The sequence below is a fragment of the Etheostoma cragini genome, chromosome 18 (genome assembly GCF_013103735.1).
Source record: "Etheostoma cragini isolate CJK2018 chromosome 18, CSU_Ecrag_1.0, whole genome shotgun sequence".
NCBI classification, from domain to species: Eukaryota; Metazoa; Chordata; class Actinopteri; order Perciformes; family Percidae; genus Etheostoma; species Etheostoma cragini.
In genome coordinates this window covers 23,039,857-23,057,309 of record NC_048424.1, presented here as the reverse complement: position 1 = coordinate 23,057,309, position 17,453 = coordinate 23,039,857, and the positions used below count along the sequence as shown (strand labels likewise).

The 17,453-nt window shown below is 41.4% G+C and overlaps 1 protein-coding gene and 1 long non-coding RNA gene across 2 annotated transcripts in view; one reads left to right on the top strand and one right to left on the bottom strand.

Annotated features, from left to right (window-relative positions):
• opn5 (opsin 5) overlaps positions 1-10,480 on the bottom strand; it is a 24,868-nt gene extending 14,388 nt beyond the window's left edge. The window contains exons 1-3 of the mRNA XM_034899825.1: positions 10,307-10,480; positions 4,154-4,300; positions 887-1,006 (exon numbers count right to left, since the gene is read on the bottom strand). Coding sequence (XP_034755716.1) covers positions 887-1,006; positions 4,154-4,300; positions 10,307-10,331 — 292 coding nt within the window. The 5' untranslated portion in view covers positions 10,332-10,480. The remainder of the gene's footprint in view (positions 1-886; positions 1,007-4,153; positions 4,301-10,306) is intronic.
• Positions 8,006-8,362, top strand: LOC117961281. The gene is made up of 3 exons (XR_004660363.1): positions 8,006-8,107; positions 8,197-8,249; positions 8,327-8,362. It is a non-coding gene; the product is annotated as an uncharacterized LOC117961281 (long non-coding RNA).
• Positions 10,481-17,453: the final 6,973 nt, after the last annotated feature.

Below are 17,453 nucleotides of genomic sequence, written 5' to 3'. Positions count from 1 at the left end.
GAGCGCAGAATGTGTTTTGAGAAGTCTGAGTGAGATCTACAAACTGTGAGTTAGCATGTGACATGGTTTAAGGTATTGACACAGGCAACTGAGAACTTTGTTCAGCCAATGGGTTTCAGTCTTTCATACTTTTTCCCACCCTTTAACACAGATGTCATCCAAGCAGTCCAAACGCCATTGATTTAGCTATGGTAACCAAACAGAAACCATCAGTTCCTAACTATTAGGATCTACCCACGTCAGCATGAAATCACTGAAGCACCTGTTGGAACCTCCTTCACACAAATCTTCAATTAGCAATCAGTCCGCGAAAGGTGCAGCAGCTGTGTTGTTCTTTGCCAACATGGATGGAAGAGGTCTAGGGCAGATGAGAGTGAGAAGAAGAGGTAGAGGTAGAGGAGGAACAGGACTGTGAGCCTTGGGAGGTCTCACTCTGTATCTCAAACTTTTGAGATGTCGCACACTGGAGCTAAAACTAGTGAGATGTCTCACTCAGGAGCTGAAACAGGTGAGATGTCTCACTCTGGAGATAAAACAGAGACCTAAACACAGGATGAAAACAGGATCTGCAGCAATCTGCAGTAAAACAAAATCTGGTGTTTTTTGAAAATGAAACGATAGAAACCTATTCTGGTACAACCTCAAAATACATTTATGAACCTGGAAATGAGCAGAATACGATCACTTTAAAAAAAAATCACTATTTCATATCATCTTACTTAAATCTATCTATCCACTATTTTTTCCTTCCAATAGTTGACCAAGTCAATCGGATATGCTTTCCTTTCATTTTAAAGTTTTTATGCAAAATGGTTTCTTGCGTTTCCTTGGTCTTTGTGATATTTATTGTCTTTTGTACTATATATCTGCACACACAGGCCAGTACCTGATATGCCAAAGTCGAAGATGGCTAGATTAACAGTCATGAGCTCTGGAGCCTTCAGCTTGATCTTGCGTTTGATGGTCATATAAATGACATAGCCATTCCCTGTTGCAGACAAGATTCCTGTAAGATAGAGAGAGAAAGGGAGAGAAAGGGAGATTGAGCATTTTCACTTCTGAGACACCAGTCACAATTGTTTGGAATGATTTATAGGTGCTCAAGTCTACTGTAGGTGGCAAAGGAAGAGGAACTATTTGCTCCTCAACTTCGTATTTATGGGTAAAGTCAAACTGGAGTTTGAAAAATGTAATGTTAAATATAGGTAGTAAGGAAGTGTTCTCCTGCCGACATGAAGTAAAGTGGTTGCTGCCCGGGGCTTAAAACGGACGGGGAGGGACACTGATGTGGACAGGCGGCTCAAGCTCACAACAGTATGACAGAAGAGACAGAAGTTTCAGATTTCTGCCAAAATCTGCGGCTTGGCAGCCGGTTTCTCACCTAGACATCTAAACATACTTTGACATCTTGACACCTAAAGATTTTATTTTCGATTTTTTTCCTTTTTTGTACATCCTTTAACAGGTATTGTCACATTATCATTCATTAAAAGCAAAGTCAGTGTGTTTGTCACTATTTCACGCATCTCCTTTAGTCCAGATCGACACATTTGCAACAGGGCATGAAGGTTGATTTTCTAGGTGGTTGTTTGAGCCACAACGGTAGCAGGAGCGGCGGCTAGTGGATGAAGCAGATTTCCTTTGTTCTTCTTGGCGGGCCTTGCTTTGCTGTTTATGTATGGCCCTCACCGTCCCAGCAGCCGTGGAACTGTCGGAAAGAACGCCAGCCTCCATCTGCAGGGCCAGTGAAGTAGCTTTAGCCAGGGTTAGATCACCTAACAAAAGTCTGTCTCGTACGCAGGCTCTATCAGCTGATCTCTAAGCATTGTCTCCTCCAAATCACCAAACTCACACAGCGCAGCCAGTTGTCGTAACAAGGCTAAATACTGGTTTATTAACTAATTTGGTCACTGTGCCCTCTGGCGAAATTTGTGATGTTCCGCAATCACATTTAGTGATTTAGAGTCATTCCCCGGAGTCCTTGTGTTTTTTTTTCCCCAGCATGTTCCCTTGGATTAGGGAGGCTCCAAAATTATGGTAGCAGCTGTTGCCATGGTCCCGCTACACGTTATGCAATGCCATGTTCATCTGCTACGCTCTGTGGTGCCCAGCTAAGTCCTGCTACGTCCTACTACGTCCTGCTGTGCCTTGTAATGCCAACAGTGCCCTGCTATGCCATGAAATACTACAAAGAACTGCTACAAACTACTATTTTTCTATTTTTGTTATTTCCACTCTTCACCGGCCAGTCAGACACCGCCTACCAAGAACCAGGGTCTGTCCGAGGTTTCTCCCTAAAAGTAAGTTTTTCCTCACCACTGTGGCCCTGTTGCTTGCTCTGGAGGAAACCACTAGAACTGTTGGGTCCTTGTAAATTCTGGAGTGTGGTCTAGACCTCCTCTATCTGTAAAGTGTCTTGAGATAACTCTTGTTATGAATTCATACTATAAATAAAATTGAATTTAATTCAATTGAATTTACTTTAGGAACAAAGTGATTTGTAAGTCCATCCATCCACGTAGTACCATATGTCGTACCTATATCTGGTAGTGCGTAAAACCATCTTTGGCCCTTGGTGCCAAGTACATGGAGAAGAACAGCATGAAGTGTTGCTTCAGGCCATTTCTCCCCCTTAGCATCGACTACTAGCATATACAGTATATGATAGCAATTTCAACCGTGTAAGGAAGGGAACAGCAGGTTGGCCAAGGCAAGGCATGGAAGGTGCCATGACGGTCAAAATGACCGTCAAGGAAATATGATCAATGTAACCTTTTTTGGCCATACACTGTCATATTGAACAGAAGGGTTTTCGCGGCATTCTTTTTGTAATTTTCCACGCGGTTGAAAATGCATCTTGGTTGCTTAGTAACGATCATGGTCTCTGTTAGAGAAACGTCACTAGCGTCACCTAGCCTATTTGTATTTACTGGTAGCCTATTTGATGACAGTAGCCTACACTGCTTTATATAACCTATTTAGAAACAAGTTAGTAATAAAAATGTCCAGAAGAAATGAGCGAATCAAGAGGAACATGACTGTTGTAATGGCCATGGAGATGCTTCAGAACAAGATGTGATGATTCTAATGCTGGGGCTCTATCGGAGTCAGAGGAGGAAAGTGACAGGGATCATGCCTGGGTGAATAATAGGTCAGACACTTCATCCTAATCAGAGAGTGAGTCGGTAGGCAAAAGAAAAACACAGCGGAAAAAGTGGCCTGTGGCTGAGGCCCATGGGCACCATGGTGACAGCTCCTGGGACCTGACAGTGGCTGAGTCTGTGGCTTTGGATTTAGTGGTGCAAGCAGGAGCGCCTGGTTGCTGTTACAATAAAATGTGTTCTTAGTAACGATTTGCCAAGGTAAAAGGCCTTGTAGCCAATCCCTGTTTGGAGGTGGAGATGTGGTATGAATCTTATGTTGAAAGATAAACACATTTTCAAAAAATATCAATCTGGCTTCTATTCCCTTCACAGTACTGGGACCGCTCTGATCAAGGTCACCAATGATTTGGTGCTTGCAGCCATCTCGGACCTGTACTCTCTTTTAATTTTACTTGACCTCAGTTGCAGAGTATGAGGGCGTGCCCTGACAGTACCTTGGTAAGGAGTACTAGCCAGTCAGAAGAAGAGTATGAGGGCCCTGACAGTACCTAGGTAAGGAATTCTAGCCAGTCAGAAGCAGAGTATGAGGTGTGCCATGCTAGCAGCTAGGCAGGCATTGTAACGTCTGTCCCTGAAGTAAAGACTGGACTACAACAGAGTCGTTTGGAGCGGTTGGTGAACAGTGTTTTCTGTTGGAGATGGTAAGTCACTGTGGGGGGGGGGGACTTTGAGCTTTTTCACTTTGTAAACTTATAACATGCACAAAAAAGATATATAACCCATTAAAGATAGGAGCACTTTAATCAACCATCTAGCCTTCTGAAAAACAATTGCTACTTCACTATTTATTACAGTTTTTCAAGTCTCCTTCCAGTGATTGGTGTGCGTTGCTTTTCTGTATTACAGCGTATCATCTTTTTTTTACCCATTTCCTCGGAGTGAGAGGTTGTTGAAAACAAATATGTTCTGACACAACTTTAAGTGAAAAGCAGTAAAATAATAACATTTATGAAGAGATGAAGAAACACAATCTTTGCAATCAGACTAACCTATCAGACAGATGTAAAAGGCTGCAATGATGTCCGCCTCTCTGGAAAGTCTCGAGGCAAAAGGGTCGCCATGCAGGAGATAATGGGGCAGGTATGCAGGGTGGGGCCACGTCTCGTTCTCCATCACTGCCATGAGCGGGGAATTTCCTGCCAAGTGGAGGAAAAGGCTGAACAATGACGCTGCTTTCTCAAATAGATTTTTTCACACACACTCACACACAAAAGGAAATCTTTCAAAAAGAAAGCTCTACAGGGTTTCTGAAATGTAAACACATGCATGTGGGCAAAGCTTGATTCACAACACCTGCCAGTATCCAGACTATTTGTTCCAAGGTGTCCCAGACAACTACCCAGAGCTGTTTGACATGGGACAGAAACCATTCATCATTTACACACTGTGGCTGAGGACGTTGAACTCTGGAACAAGCTCATGTCGAGGAGGTGGCAGTAGCTCGGTCCGTAGGGAGTTGGGTTGGGAACCGGAGGGTCGTCCGTTCAAGTCCCCATACGGACCAAAGTACAGAGTGTGGATCGGTAGCTGGTGAGATGCTATTTCACCTCCTGGGCACTGCCAGATGCCCTTGAGCAAAGCCCCGTACCACCCAACCGCTCAGGGTGCTGGTCCAGCTCTCAGCCCCCCGACTGACATCTCTCCATTTGTGCATGTGTGTGCATGTCAGCCCTGTGTGTAGTGATTACTAAGAGTGTAAATTGTAGTTTCCCCACTGTGGATCACTAAACACTTTAAAATATGTCCAACAGCCTTTGAAATGGAAGAGTGCAATGATTATCTTGGTGATATGCCCTTGTATTGTATAGTATATGAAAGCACACAGTTATGTTTTTGTGTGGCTGAGGGATAGATGGACTAGGTAGCCCAGATAGTTTTCCCTATCTCTCAAAGGTGAAAGCTGTTTTATTGGCTATAAACCTTGGAGTTGCACACCTACGCTGGTCTTTTAAGTTTGCTAAACCTTGTATCAACACGCTCACTTGGACCCTCGTTCCCAGTAAGGTCAGTTAAAGATAAAAAGGGGATCATTACTACCTCTTGTTTTTTCACACAACTACATAACCTTTTAAAACTATCCTGTTTATTTTTCAAGCATCACAGGTTCTGGATAGCACTATGTCCTCCACATAGCCATGTGCTGTTGATGCTGAGATGGACAACACAGTCCTAATAGCTGTTTTTTATATTTCTCAGCGCCCCCATTAGTGCCACCCTACATTTTGTCATGGAGTTACGGTTCCTTAAAATGTATCAACGTGTATCCTAGGTGATAGTAAGGTCAGTTGTTTGTGGGATGAAAAGGAGAAAACTATTCGATGTTAAACTATCATGATGCTTTGTCAAACACTGCATGTTCTGCTTTGCTGTTGTATGAGGTGGACTACAAGTCCTGAGAGCCGTTTTGCTCTTTCTCTCAGAATATGCTGGTTTTATTGCCTCTTGTCGAGATATGTGATTGAATATCTTCTCCTGTTTTACCATCATCTTGCACTCTGGCATTCACTATCTCACACACAGACACACTCTCTCTCTCTCTCTCTCTCTCTCTCTCTCTCTCTCTTACACACACACACACACACACACACAGAAGTACACTCCCCCTTCTTTCTTTCTCACTAACACACACACAGACTCTGTCACACATATACATAACCCCCCCTTTTCTCTCTCTCTCACACACACACGTACCTATCTTATATTGCATAATTTGACGTTGGATCCACTAAATTGAAAGTTGTGTTTACAACCAAACCTTAGTTGACTGGACATGTCATTAGTTAAGTGAACTTGCACCGTTAAGTTGAGAGAACTGAATTGCCTGAATTGCCTCTTTGTGCTAGCTAGCTAGCTACTAACTAGCTAGTAGCATGACAAAGATTGTCTCCTTGGTTGTCTAAATACACACATCGTTTATTTAACTACAATCAGGAACAATGTTAAGGTAATGTTAACGTTAGTGAATAGTTTAGTAGAGGAGTTGGCTCATTAACGTGCATGTTGCCATCTTGCCAGTCAAGCAGTGAAGTGTTGAAAACAATTTTTATTAAACTCTATGTGCACAAACCATGTTTTCACCCTGGTGAGACCTGGAGCAAAGTGTGATGCTCTGTTGAGCGGTGTGTCTTCAAAATAGCGATTCTGATACGATTTTAGTAGTTGTTAACATTAGCTAACGTTGCAGTCAAAGATGTCCAGAGGAATCCTGTCACATTAGCTGTTAACACTGCCTGTCTAAATATTTGGATTTAATTTCAACAGGGACACAATTGTTGCATTAAAATTGTATTCAATGAGAGTAAGGAAAGATCGGCAGGATTACACAAAGATACGAGAGATGTACTATAGGACCAGACTGAGCGTCTTCGCCAACAACATCATCGACATCACCACCCAGAGCTGCAACTACAAAGGAGTGTGAAGAGGAGCCAGGCTCAAGGCAATGCCAGCACATTATGTCAGCTGCTCTGAGGAGGACAGAAGCTGCAGTGTTGCTTCTGCAACTAGTCTGGAAATGTGGGAAACGCCCATGGATGAGACCAGTGACTCCTGCAGCGAGGACCATGACCCACAAAGTTCACTCAGGACAGGTGGTCAAAAACGGTAACGTCAGGCCCTGCCTGGATGCATGCGGTGCCTTTTGGTTTGAGAACTACCTGGGGCAACTGAATCGTCTGGTCCCATCGGGAAGAAGACCACTAACTGAAGTGGCCAAAAGGCTCTCAGAGATTGAACAGTGTCAGTGGTTTGGCATTGTGTTTGAGAAGGTGGAGCCTCTTTTCACAGATCCTTGTGATTCAAGAACCACCGGGTGCTTCGGTGGGGGGAAAAGAGAGACTGTTTAGTGAAATTGGTTCCAGCATGTGAACTCACAAGACAGGCTAGACAGGAGCCACAGACCAACAGTTTCTTGACAGTCCTGCCTAATTTTTAGGAGACATGTACACAACTTCAACCCCACACTGCACATAGCTGTGTGTGTCAGTATGGTTCATAATGATTCTCCATAATTCTTTATATATATATATATATATTACTGTTAACGTAAATCTAATTTTCAATTCTTTTTTTGTTGTATTGGCTGTGTACACTGGGCTATATAATCTGTATTTGAGCCATGTGTCACTTCAAAACTGAAAAGGATTAAGCATTGCAAAAAGCAAAGGACTTTGAGTGTTCTTAATGCAATCTATGTCCCTCATTTGCATGTATGCCACTAATGTATGCCCCTAATGCCGTTGTCTCTTAACAGATGAAGAACTTCCAGATTGTCGAGTTTTCTGACTGTGCTACGGAGGTTGCGCCATCTTCCTGGGTGGACAGATCTACAGAGGTAGGCAGTTGTGTAGATTTATTTTTCTTCACAATTTATTTAACTCTTCTAAGTAAAGTAAAAAATTAAGTACATTTTTCCAAAAGGACGTCCCCTACTACTGATTCTGTGCTCAATGTGAGAACTCAAGTCAAGCTTGCAATTTGCCCAACCGCAGCTGGGTCAAATATCCAGTAAAGAAAATCTGGCTGTGTATAGGTGACCTACTGCCGCTATACTATATATAAATAAATCATTTTCTCTGTAAAGAAATACTGCTTTATTCTGCTACTGGCTCACACATGTTATTCATGCATTTAAGAAACCACAGTCATATTTCCTTCGATGGAACTATTGACATTCAACCTGGTGCATATCCTCTGACTGTTCTGATGTTTGTCTCTTCCTGCCTTTTTTCACCTAGATGTAAGTTTTCCTCATTTTTTTTAGCAAGTGTCTAAAATAACAGCATAGGTTCATCTTTTCCAAAGGCATGTGCAATAAAGCTACCATAAATGAACAGTTTCTTTTTAGATGAGTCAACACCACACAGGAAATCAGCCGGTCGCCCATACCTGGATGGGTCTAACACAAGCTCGGCCTGCCACTTCAGCTTGGGACCCAGTTAAAGGTCCAGTGGCTTTGAATTTTGTATTTGCAGTTAAATACAATTTAATGACTAGGAACTCAAGAGTAAGATAACGTTTTTGTTGTTATCAGCAGAACTCCTCCCACAGAGGGAGGAGGCTCAGCCATGGAGATGGAAATAAGAGGTGAAAACACTTAGGTTGTTCAAATATAAGTATATAATGTATAAAAACTAAAACTAAGAGCATTCGTTTTTTCATAGCCATGAGGACATCCGTTACCCGCATGGTGCAGCACATGGATTTCTTTAAGGAGAAGATGGATGAGCTGCTCAGGCTCTTAAGGAGCTCCCTGTGTTTTACAGCAACTATTTCAGACCATCCTTGGAGGATCCACCGGATGTACTGCCATGTGTGGCATGCTACGGCGAGTGGCAACCACTGACGTTCTCCAGTCTAGCCTGTGGAGCAGAAAGGCAAAGAAGGCCTCCCAGGCCCTGACATCTGCAGGGCTATAACAGCCAGGTGGTATGTTATCGTTTACATCAGTATTTTGCTCGGCTTGGCTGATAAGGTTTTAATTTGACTAGTAGTCGACTAGTAACGTTGCTTCGTTTGGACTTCAACTCTAGCGGCCTCCCAGAAAAGCTTTCCGGCGCTGCTGCAGCAGACGGGAGGACTCTGTACGACACACAGACGGTAAATTGAAATTCTTCTGTGTGATGTTCATAATAATCCAGAGGAATGTGAAAACGATCACTATTTGTATTGTAAAACAGGGTTGTTAGCAGGGAATCGATCTTGCTTTTGTCAACTTGTTCAGTCTTAGAATGACTTATCAAACTTTACTTTCTTTCTTTTTAGGCCAGCTGAGAAGGACTGAGCCCTCGAAACCATGGAGCTTTTAGTTTATATTAAAGCAATTATATTTTTGCAATGTTAGCCATTCACCTACACATTACATACTACATCATACCAATGTGCATCTTGCACACATTTGCACTCTACACCCTTTAATCTTTTTGTATTGTTGTTTATTGTTGTTGTATTGAAGTTTGCCTGTTCATTCGCTCCTGCTAATTTAAGTAATTCCTGATAAAGCACACTTTATGTAGGTGTGTGTATAAAATATATATATATATATATATATATATATATATATATATATATATATATACACACACACATAATTTGGTTTAATTTTTATTTGTATTAACTGTGTTAATTGTAAGATTTATTTATGATTGTATTTTCAAATGTATGTATGTATGTGTAATGAAATGTTATGTGTATTGTCAAGAAAAGATTGTAAGACCCCAGGAAGAATAGCTTTTAGTGTATGCTGAAGCTAATGGGGATCCAAATAAAACAAACAAACAAACAAACATACACGTGTATGTATAGTAGCCTATACATACACACACATATACACACACACACACACACGCACACCTTCAACGTTAGGGGAACGTTCGATGTAACCAGAAACTAACGTTCCCAGAACGTTAAATCAACTTTCTTATGCAGCCAAAATACAACCACAACCTAAACACACCTAACCTTCAGGGAACGTTCTCGCAACCAAAATAGAACGTTCTGGGAACCAAAACATGTTAGCGGGGGAGATGTCAGAGTGGGGGGGGGGGGGGGGGGGGGGGGGGGGGGGGGGGGGGGGGGGGCAAAATAAAAAAGCCCAGTATATTAATCACCGCTTACAAATCTTCGTTCTTGGTAATCACCTTTTAGAAAACACCGGAGCTTTCCCTGTCCAGAGACAGGCGACTGCAGTGAGAACACGGTAACACGGTATTATAATATCGAATACATGTAGGCCTAACAGAAAAGTGGAGAAGGAGGGACATGTAGTTCTTTGTGAGTGGGGACAGTGACGCCGTTTCCATCACTTAATGGACCGGGGCTCCTGTCTTATTAGTAGAGAATACCCTCGCGCTCCTAGTCAAGATATGAGAATATGATTTAAAATGTAGTCTATGGGAGATCATACCGCAGATCCTCATGAAGTTATGAGAATATGATTTAAGATGTAGCCTATGGGGAATCATACCGCAGATCTTAATGAAGTTATGAGAATATGATTTAAGATGTAGCCTATGGGAGATCATACCGCAGATCTTAATGAAGTTATGAGAATATGATTTAGAAGTAGTCTATGGGAGATCATACCGCAGAAAAAGACAACAGTGAAAAACAATCCTGAAGTGAAGGTTTTGTTCATCCCTCACCTTTAGTCCAGCGGTCATCAGTCATCCCGATCCGACTTCAGAACCCCCCAGGTAAACTTCCTCCGGGAGCTGTAACCCCGATCCCAGCCCGCCCCGGTCCTATTGCTATGGACGAAACCTGAACGCGTCCTGTGGGCAGCGGTAGCATCCAGTCAGTCCGACCGCCTCTCCGATCACTGGGTTATGTAGTCACAAGACACACAGGAGCTTAGTCAAATTTCCGGTCGATTCTTTCACAATAAAAGCCTCCCAATCTTTTGAGTTTCGCCCTCACTCTCCGTGGGACTCAGATACACCTTCTGACACAGCCTAACATCTTAAAACTAGGACTGTCAATAGATTCAAATAGTTAATCATGATTACATTATTGGCCATATCAATCATGCATAATTACAAATTAAATGAAATTAGTTATATGTGTTGTCTGTTCTAGGCTACTTTAAAAAAGAAATAATTGTCAACCTTTTTTTATGCACAGAGAAAACAAAGAAAAGTGGAAAATATACATTTGGTTTATTGATTAGCATCAGGGATATGGATCAAAGAAAGAACATTTCCAGGATAAAACCTGGCTTTGCACCATCAACCTTCAAGCTAACAAGCTACATGCTATCAGTGGTAAAAATTAAAAAAGGGAAATTTGGATTGTGCAATAAGGCAGGTGTAGAACAAATGTCCTGAATAATGCTGGGCGGAACGTTCAATCGTGCAAACTAACTCCAAACGATGCCTCAACCAACCGTTTAAGCTTTATCGAAGACACAGGTTTCAGGTTAGTGTGGTGATGTTTTAACCCCCCAAACCCGACCTGGGTGTTGGTTCCAGCGAAGCATGAAAGCCAAAGGCTCAGGCTGCTTCCTGTTTTAGACACTTTAGGAACCACAAGTAGCTCTGAATTCTGAGAGCATAGTTCTCTAGTGGGTCAATAAGGCACCAGAAACTCTTCTAGATATGTCGGTGCATGACCATTTCGTGCTAGGACGGGAGAAGGAGAATCCCAGATTTTACAGAAAGCCAATGCAGACAAGGAAATGACAAGGCCAGAAAGGAGAAATATGATCTCTGTTCTTAGGAGGTTTTAAGGCCCCAGCACAATAACTTCTGGTTTGTTTGGATTTAACATCAGAATTTGTAGGACATCCGGGATTCATATCGTAACGCATGCTTCTAGTTTAGCTAACTGACTGGTTTCCTAGGGCTTGATTGCCCCGTGTATTTGGGTGTCATCCACATAACGGCAAGAGCAATTGAGAGTTACCTATGATGTAATGCCTGTAACAAAAAGACAATTTTAACACATGCAAGAGAAAGTCAATTAACAAAAGTAATACAGTACGCAAACGCAAGAAATGTTAAACCAATTAGAAAACCTAATGGACAACCATGAGAAAAAAACGTCTGCAAAATAAGACAGCAAAATCTCGGCATCTCAGGCCAGTGGCACTGTAATGCCTTCACCATAAAGACCAAGGAAATCTCGACAAGTAAACTCCTGCATTAGTTTACGTAAAAACTAAGACTCACTAGTCTTAGTGTTAGCCTCTTGGCTCTAGCTCCATAATTAGTGCAGCAGTGGTATTAAAAGCAATAACTAAACACACTTTTCACATAAACCATTGAAGATATCCTAGGCATGGCCATCCACCACTGAGGTCACAAATAATCCCCTAAATCCCCTTTTATTTGGCGCAACAGTGACTTTGTAATAATGGCGAGATGGTTGTCTTGCTCATCTGATCACTATCAGTGTGTGTGTGTGTGTGTGCAAGGCAGTGCAATACATTGTAGTTATTAAATTCTTTTCTAAACTTGGTGGTTCTCTGTCTGTTTCTTTAAATCCCAACTCCAAATTCATCTCTTTGCCTTAACTTTTAATTATTTGATTATTCTTTCATTATTCAAGTCTCCATGTAATATAAGCAGAGTAATCCTGCCAATAAGAAGAATACTGACCTTCGGAAAGCCACTGCTTCTCAATAAGCCCCTGGTGTTTGTGACCCACAAACACTGTTGTATGCCTCCCTCTGTTTCTCCCTCTGTCTCTCCTTCCCTCTCTTTTTTCTCAGGCTGCTCTGTGCTGGACCATCGGCTGTCCCGGAAATCAATGATCTGCTCAGTTTTGCTTCTTGTACGTTTGGTCTTCTTTCCTAGTTGCATGGTGGAAAGGAGGTTGTGTGGCTCAGGCTCTATCAATTTGGCAACCCATCTTTCTCACTTATGTACTTGGGATGTAACGGTATATTAAATATAGCAATATTGCAATTAAATATGTGTCAATACCAATGTGGGACTGACATAATCTACGATATAACATTATTTGACTAGCATATCTGCGTTTATACAAGAAAATGGGACAAAACTGAAAACAAATGTTTTCATTCTTAGGAGCCCTCCAGAAAGCTCATGTACTTTCCTCAATTTCTACATTTTTTCAAACGCTGCAAAACTTGCGTAGCCTAGCGTAGCCTAGCGTAGCCCATCTCACAAGCCCACTCATGGATTGACTGCACCCAATCATCCATGTCTAACACAGCCATCAGCAGAGGCTGCACATTATCATGGCCCCTGCCAACAAGACACTCCATATTCTTTATGAATGCCATCGCCTTTTCGGGGCATTTAAGTGCCTTGTGTCAACTCCTCTGAAACGATGGAGCAGCAAAGTTCCCTTGCAAGTTCTTCTGAGATTTTCTCTAGTGATGCAATTATTTTACCAACATCCACCGCCTGTTTACTTCTGTCCTGCTACGGTCACGTTTAATAAAGACACAAATCTAACTCTATAACTGGTTGCTGAGAGAAAAAAATTGTGTATTGTACTTTATTTTTGTTCCGTTTCATTTTATCCCAAAACTGAATTGCAAGATTTTCTTTGTTGAAGATTGAGGCAAGTTTATTGTTAGTCTATTCATTTTGTTTTTGAACAGTTCTGTGAAAAATAAAATCTTCCCAGCCCTTGTCATATGACCAATTAATATTTACTGTGAAAAATATCAACATTTTTGCATTAAGAGCTCATAGAAAATATATTGTATTTGGATTCATAATTTGTTGAAAATTTTAATTAATGAAAATAATGGTGTGTGACGTGTTTTATTTAGCAAAGTGACATTGTGTTGTTCTATCCTATCCAATGTTTCCTATATTTTTAAGCAGATTTTCTATGCTATATTCTGATAAAAATCGCCCGGCCCCCTCCTGACTGATTATTGGTCCCCCCTGTGTCACCCCACTTCAAAAATCCCGGAATCGCTCTTGACACCTGCTATTCAGAGGGAGGGAGTGCCTGGCACTCATTGTATGTCACATCAAATACATAAAGAATGCTTGTACCGATAAAAAGATACAGAACAACAACATGATCAGAAAGTACTGTACATTATGTGCAAGACAAAAGAAAAATGTATCAACCTCATGGGTCTTCCAATCTGTCCTCTCTGTCTGGTCACAACATTTCATCAGCATCACACCTAGTGTCCTCCATTGCAATGCAACAAGGGAAAAATCTTTTGGCAAGACGCAGCCACCGTCTACAACAATCTGCTGTGATATCCTCCCAAAAAGCATCCTATGCACTGGGTTAGGCCAACAGTTGCCATACAATGTGTTTTTAAAGTCTATCGATGTAACAAATGAAATTGCAGCAATTGGCTGAACAGGAAGCAAAGGGAAGTGGCTGGCTAACACTGGCGCATTTATAGAAATGTTGCTTAATGTGCATTGTGAAATAAATTAAATAAATAATCTCTACAACCTCTGCTTCACATACGAGTCAGATCGTAGATGATGCTGCAGTTACTCCATTCCAGCCACTTTGTATGTTTCGGTCACTTATCACCAATCTCTGAGTACGCTGGTTCAGAATGTCATTGTCAGAAACGTTTTGTTGAAATTATAGTGTGTGCCATGGCTGACATCACTACTATTCAGCTGCCCAAATATACAATGTTTGCAATAGTCTATCGCACTTCCTAAGCACACTCATTTGAGTTTTAATCATGGACATGGCATTTATCAAATCAAGACAGCAAGCTAGACTATCTGTCCAATCTGAGGACCATGGTTACCTGGTCCTCAGATCTCTGCAGGGTAAATCCAGACAGCTAGCTAGACTATCTGTCCAATCTGAGGACTATGGTTACCTGGTCCTCAGATCTCTGCAGGGTAAATCCAGACAGCTAGCTAGACTATCTGTCCAATCTGAGGACTATGGTTACATGGTCCTCAGATCTCTGCAGGGTAAATCCAGTGATTATTTTGGAGAGACACTACCTTATTAAATTAATAGATATTTTGGAGTCAGTGTTATAGTTTATAGCCGGTCCCTAAGCACCGCCGGCTGCTACAACAGACCAGTCTTATTTATCAAGGTTGGAGGACGGCTCGTTTTGATAAAAATGAGTTTGCAGTTCATTGCTTACCTTACTACGTTAGGAAGGATGCGTCATTTGTGATTTAGTATCATTTTGCTATAGTGTAACTGATCCCAGAAGTTTGAAGCTGTGAATCTTTCTAACTTTGCTCACATTTATTAAACCAAGAGAATGGTTTATGAATATCTTCTCACATTTTATTTAACCAGAACAGATTTGTATTTTATGCACATGGTTTACTTTTTTTTGTTCTCAGCTGACGCCAGGGGGGCTCCGTAGAAGCTCAAATGTCACAGGGAAAATGTCCCACAATTAAGTTAACAGTAGCGATGGCCAAATGAAGCTTGGCAAACCAGTGTCTGTATTTTCTGAGCCATTAGAGGGCGCTCTTGGTTTTAAGAGAAAGGCCTGAGACATTACAATTCAGTGTATTCTCAACCCTTTGTTGAACAGATGTTGTCATGTTGTAGAATAGCGCGGGTGCACGCCCCCCGGAGAAGAGAGAGAGAGAAAAGAAACAGAGACTAGCTGTCCCCAGGACAGTCAGATTGTGTGTGTGTGTCTTTATGAACTGTAAGTCATATAACTGATGTCAGTTCATTTAAGCCCATTGTTGTGTTGGTGTGTAGTTCTTGCACATTCAAAGTAAGTTAGCTAGTGATTTTTTCACATTGTAGCATGGACGGAGACATGATAGAAAATGAAGAAAACAGAGATCCCAGAGATTCAGCAGACAAGCAGCAAGACATTCCCATCATCCTCGGCCTTCTCTGAGAGAGATGTAGACATCAAGAGGGACTCCTGGCCAATGTGCTGGGGAACTTCTTCATTAATCTCTGTTTAGTAATTCATAATTTATCCTTTATTTTCTTTCCGGAAGCCATATTTGAACACACAAATACATGTAGATTCCTTTAGATGTTAAGGGGAAGATTAAAAAAGAGGAACTGGATCTATAAATTCTCACAGAATCACATTTAATTCATATCTTGCTGCTCAGTCAGAATCTTATTGACCTGGAGTCCCAATCTCAGTCTCAATAATCCTAATCATATGTGATGTTTTAGGCCTATTGGCAGACATCGCTAATCTCTAATAGAATCTTCTCATTGAAGAAGCACATTCAGTTGTTACTACGCAGAGCTTTAGGAAGAGAGCTCAAAGCATGGCAATATTGTCTTGAGCTGCATGGAATGGTGGACCCAAGTGCAGAGAGGAGGAGACAAAAGTTCAGCTAAACGTTTATTAAAATAAAAAGCAAAGTCCAAACAAATAGAGGCCGGCAAAAACTAAATCCAGAGTGCAAAGCATCTAGGAAGCAAGGAACCAGAAACAAACCAACACATGGAGACACAACACTCCAACAGATATACTCCAATGATCTGACACAGGACAAGGGACGCACCAAGACTAAAGCCAGAGGGTAACGATGTAACAAGAGGCAGGTGACAAGAGGGCTGGGAAACAGGTGGAAGACATCGGGTAATCATAGGAGAGGGAAATCACAGGAAGTAAAACTAAAGGCAAGACAGCACAGAGAGCCAGACTTCAAAATAAAACAGGAAACAGAGCATACACAAGTCCAGACCAAAACTAACACCATACTACAATCACAAGACATGACAGAACCAGGCAAAGGAATTAAGACAGGGCAAAAGGGCATTTATATTTTAGAACTGTTGATGCATGTTACTTTTCATGGTTTAATTCGCATGTTTTAAGTTAGTTTGCTGTCTTTTCATCAATTATTTTTGGGGCATTTTAGGCCTTTGTTGACAGGACAGCTGAATAAATGAAAGCGGAGAGAGAGAAGGGAGCAAAGGACCATAGGTCGGGGTTGAACCCAGGCCCGCTGCCTTGAGGAGTAAACCTCTACAGGAAAACAGACTACCAAAAAAAGACAAGACAAAAAACCCAAACCACAACAACAGAGCTGGGACTCTCCGCCTGCCTTTAGTGCTGTTCTTCTTTTCCTCTATTAATGATGAGTAATAGGCTGCTGGGACTTCCTATACTTTTTCAGATTGTTTTGCAAGACTAAATAAGATTCTTCCAGATTGGTGGAACGCCATTTTTCCATGAGGTTGGTTTTAATTTGCGGGTTTGGGAGTTTTCGTTGCATGATGGTCTTTTTCACAGGAGCAGCAGAGTCAAGTGTTGTTTACAGTGAGCCTGTAGGACTGTCGAAGACATGATCAACTGAAGAGGGACCTAATTAACATAACATCTTTTATATTGAGGAATGCATCTAAGTAAATGTCGATGGAATTTAACCACAGCAGTATCAAATAGACATCTAGTGTATACACTTGTACCTGTGGCGTATAGCCAAGGACTGATTATTAAAAATTATTTAAAATGGTCTGATAAAAGTGTTCTGTGGGAATACTATTAATTCTTCAATTTCAATGCCTTATGCCAGAACAAAGTTGGTTCAAACAGTGAATGGGTTTTTGTACACTCTGACTTAAGCCAATACAGTTGTGAGATAAAAGCAATACTAAGGCAAAACTTAAAAAAGAAAGCTTAACTCTCAGAGAAAACATTGTATTGTTGATGAGCAGACTCCTCTCATCCACTCTTCTTGGCCTGGCTTCTCTCCTTCAGTAGGCCTGCAGATTGTATCAGGGATTTAAAGATGATAGCATTGCAGTTCTGCTTTTTAAGTTATTGGTGTTCTTTCTGTTTAAATAAATACATGGACATTGTTAAATTTGACTGTTATGTCCCTTGATGTGGTATGTGTAACAGGGCAAAAGGGCATTTATATTTTA